General features: G+C 34.2%; 1 protein-coding gene across 1 annotated transcript; it reads right to left on the bottom strand.

Moving 5' to 3' along the window:
- Nucleotides 1-1,921: 1,921 nt before the first annotated feature.
- Nucleotides 1,922-3,262, bottom strand: LOC149162928 (uncharacterized). The gene is made up of 2 exons (XM_089435310.1): nucleotides 2,717-3,262; nucleotides 1,922-2,393 (listed from the first exon to the last, which is right to left on the bottom strand). The coding sequence occupies exons 1-2, from the start codon at nucleotides 3,007-3,009 to the stop codon at nucleotides 1,922-1,924; spliced, it is 765 nt and encodes a 254-aa protein (XP_089291436.1). The 5' UTR covers nucleotides 3,010-3,262.
- Between the last annotated feature and the right edge of the window lie 478 nt (nucleotides 3,263-3,740).

The following is a 3,740-nucleotide window of genomic DNA, read 5'->3' as shown; positions in this document are numbered from 1 at the left end:
GGTAGAGTAGTAGCATAATAATGTCAGTGATCAAAGCACTCACCAACAGAATGACCACTCATATTTTTATTTTTAAATGAATTGTCAAGGACTTACAAATAACTAAAATAAAACACAATTTGGGGAAAAATCTTAAGAATCAACACATGTCAACATGAAGAGAACGCTATAGTCCCAGGAACTAGTAACTTATTAAGATTTAGATTATTCATATTTTTTTTAATTAACCAAAGAAACAAAATATAAAATATAAAAAGAATCTCAATGACCCTATTTTTGTACTTAATTGTAACTAGTGTTGTAGGGCAGCGTAGGTTGTGCCATTCAAGTTATAAATTATGCTCTGAGAAAAATTGTATAACAAACTATAACCTACACTAATCACTACTAAATTAATATAGTGGTCAATAGGCAAATCAAAACTTAAAGTCTTACTTTAGCAGGAATTAATAAATTTAGATGTGAAGTGGATAAATTAATTTCTTGCCTAGGCACAAGGACTTGCATAAAATTTGGTGAATACTTACTACTTAGTACTAACCACTAGTAAACCTACATTTTTATAGTTTTACTCCTAAAGTGTTGAAAAAAACATAAATAATGGTGGAAAATAACTATTAGTAAATATATATATTTACATCTTATTCGTATCCAATTTTTATGCAAAGACAAGTAACTGAGGATGCCATTTTTTATGCGAAGGCAAGTAACTGAGGATGAACCACATTAGATGGTGTGAAACATTGACCATAACTTGATGTGATTAATCCGAAAGACAATTTCATAATCAATATGGATCACAAACGTCTAAGATCAAGCAATAAATATGTTATTCACTTGAGTGTGAACTATTTTCAATGATTTTATTTTTGGATTGTTTTCTTGCAAAGCTTAAGAATAAAAAATACTACACAAATATCTACAAATCATGCATGAATATTACAACCATGTATGTGAAATAGTTATCCACATGACATTATATTGTGCAAAGGCTGCAATAAGACTTTCAAGTTATGGTCCAATCAAATCAAATATTTAAAAAATAATTTTTTAATAATATTGAAAAATAAATATTTCTTTTTCAAAGTTAAACATTATAAGATGTATTAGTTAATGTTGAACCAATGGTGATCAATATGCCAATGGAATTATTAAAATCTTAACTTAAAAAAACTAAAAACACAAAAATATATAACCTAAAATTTCTATATGCAATAACGAACTTTGAAATTTTTTTTATTGTATTCACTAATTTAATAATAAACACAACTTATATTGAAATTCACAATTAAAAAAATTAAAATCCCAAACTATGAATCTATTTTTATCATGAAATTTGTAAAAAAATAATACATATTTTGATCAGAAAATGTTTTAACTAGACAGACTTACCCGCCATGATTGCCATAACCAAATACCCAAAATAATATTCTAACCAAATACCCAAAATAATATTCTGTGACTCTCACATGACTGTCCAACAATGGGAAGTTCTCTGAAATCTCCCTAATTCCCCGGTGTTTGAAGTTACTTAAACGCCCACTTCCCTTTTAATTGGTCACAATGTGTAAACGAATAAGTCAGAATCACACTTCCATCCATTCTTTTCAATACATACCTTTCCACTATAACTAGACACACAAACTTTCTCCCAATCCCGTTGTTCTTGAATAATTTCTCCACTCTCACATCTCTGTCCATTTCTCCTGATGCATCCCTACCTTGATCAGCCCTCATTTTTGCAATAATATGCCAGCTTAGCCTTACTCCCTTCAATTCTCCTCTTTCCCTCTCTAGTCCCTTGATCCAAACATTCCCATCTCTATCTCTACTTTCTTCAACTGCCTCTGATCCAGATAGTGATCCTTCTTCCGCCCTTATTGTTCTCTCCACAAATATGTCTTCCCCACCAGTGCTGATTTCAGTACTGTAAATCTCCTCCCAAAACTGTTCTAGATGCATTCTGTAGAAGGGAGTCCTCAGTCTCCATCACCTGAATCTTGGGATCTTTAAATCTGTTGCCCATTTCATTTATGAAGATAAAGGGGCAGTACCATTCACCGACTGTCACAATTGGTGACCTTTTCTCTGAGAGCGGGAAATTGAAAGGGGGCAATTGTGCCCTCAAGGAAGTATTGTTGCCTCCAACACATGCAAGTCTGCCATGTGAACCGCTTAATTCTTTGGCTTCCATTCTCCAATCTCTCTCGCGAAGAAACTGGGGAGGGAAACCATCCGAAGTGATGCTCTTTGCATTGAATCGATTTGCCTCTGCAATTATCTGGATCTGTTGATACGGATTATTGGGTTCCAAAGGTCCCGGATTAATGTCGTCAATACAGGTACAGATGCATGTAACCATGTCTTCCTCTTTGGAGCAGGTTAACACCAATCTGTACACAAACAAAAAAATGATTGTGATCAATTTCTCACCTGGGTTTGGATGAGTTTGGGATTTATAAACAAATGTGAGCTGGGCTTGGATGACTCTGTTCCAGTATCTAGATATTTATTGTAGCCAATGGACAATTTAAATTCAATACACAGATATATGAAGAATTAAGAATTAATGGATGACACCCACCCTAACTGTAGAGTGCAGCTCCCTTCTGTGCAGAAATTTAACCCATCTGAATGGAAACTACACCAACCCTTTGTGCAGAAAATTAACCTTTATTGTAAAGAACAGAGTCTAAAAATTAGCAAATATAGTTACCCTTTATACATGCCTCCAGCTAGAACAACATAGTAGCGATGGGAAGAGATGGGTTGGCCTAGAACAGGAATAAAATACGCTTGTGTCTCATTTTCACTGCCCATGACTTTCAAGCATCTATCTTGAGGCAAAGGTAATTTTAGCACCCGTCTCCTTCCATGCCGGTCCGTCTTCTCTTCTTCATCATCTCCCTGAAAGATTAAATATGCAGAGTGAGGACCTGGAGGCGGTAGGAATGGAACCTGCGTCTGTTGGGCCTGCCTGTAGGTCGCCAGTGAAATTGCTGCATACATGACTATGAGTATGAAGATGAAATGCTATTTGAATAACAGGTTTGTCTTTAAAAATCAGGACGCTCTGGACCGTATTCCTGGAACTCAAGCAGTGAGGAATCCATATAATAAAGATTTGAGGGCTTTGAATTGTGGAAGCAATGAAACCCAACAAATCAATTAACACAACAAATGTTGTCAAACCAGCAATGCAGCAGTGAGTAATCCATATAATAAAGATTTGAGATTTGAGGGCGTTGAATTGTCCCAGATGACCCTGCACTAAACAAATGAATAGGAGGCGTAAGATGATGATGGAAGGCACATTTAAAAATGTATGCTTACATTCATGATGACGTGGATGATGTCATCTGAGCTCATGACGTGGATATTGATAAGCCAATACAGTATGTCATTTTAGGTTAAAGGTGTTATTTAAATGTTGTGATATCCATGTAATCTCTTTCATTTTAATCCTGGATTTAGCATGTGTTTAGAGATCAAATATATTATATTTTTATCTTTATTAGAGTATAAAATTTGGAGAAAAAATTGTAGTTTTTTCAATGGTTGAGGCAAGGCATATTAACCTGTTTATCTAGTTATTAATACATACATGATGCAGTTGTGGGATAATGTATTTGTTGCAATTATATGGTGGGTAGTAGAGTGGGATTAGTGTGGTATACATTATTTTACTTATTTATAATTAGATAAACTGGTAAATATTGGTTGTCAATTGTTGATAGATT

Source organism: Pinus tabuliformis, chromosome 5_2 (assembly GCF_031772625.1).
Source record: "Pinus tabuliformis cultivar Carrire ecotype Pingquan chromosome 5_2, CPIR1, whole genome shotgun sequence".
NCBI lineage: Eukaryota > Viridiplantae > Streptophyta > Pinopsida > Pinales > Pinaceae > Pinus > Pinus tabuliformis.
Note: the sequence above shows the minus strand (reverse complement) of the source record. Positions and strands in the feature narration are given on the sequence as shown.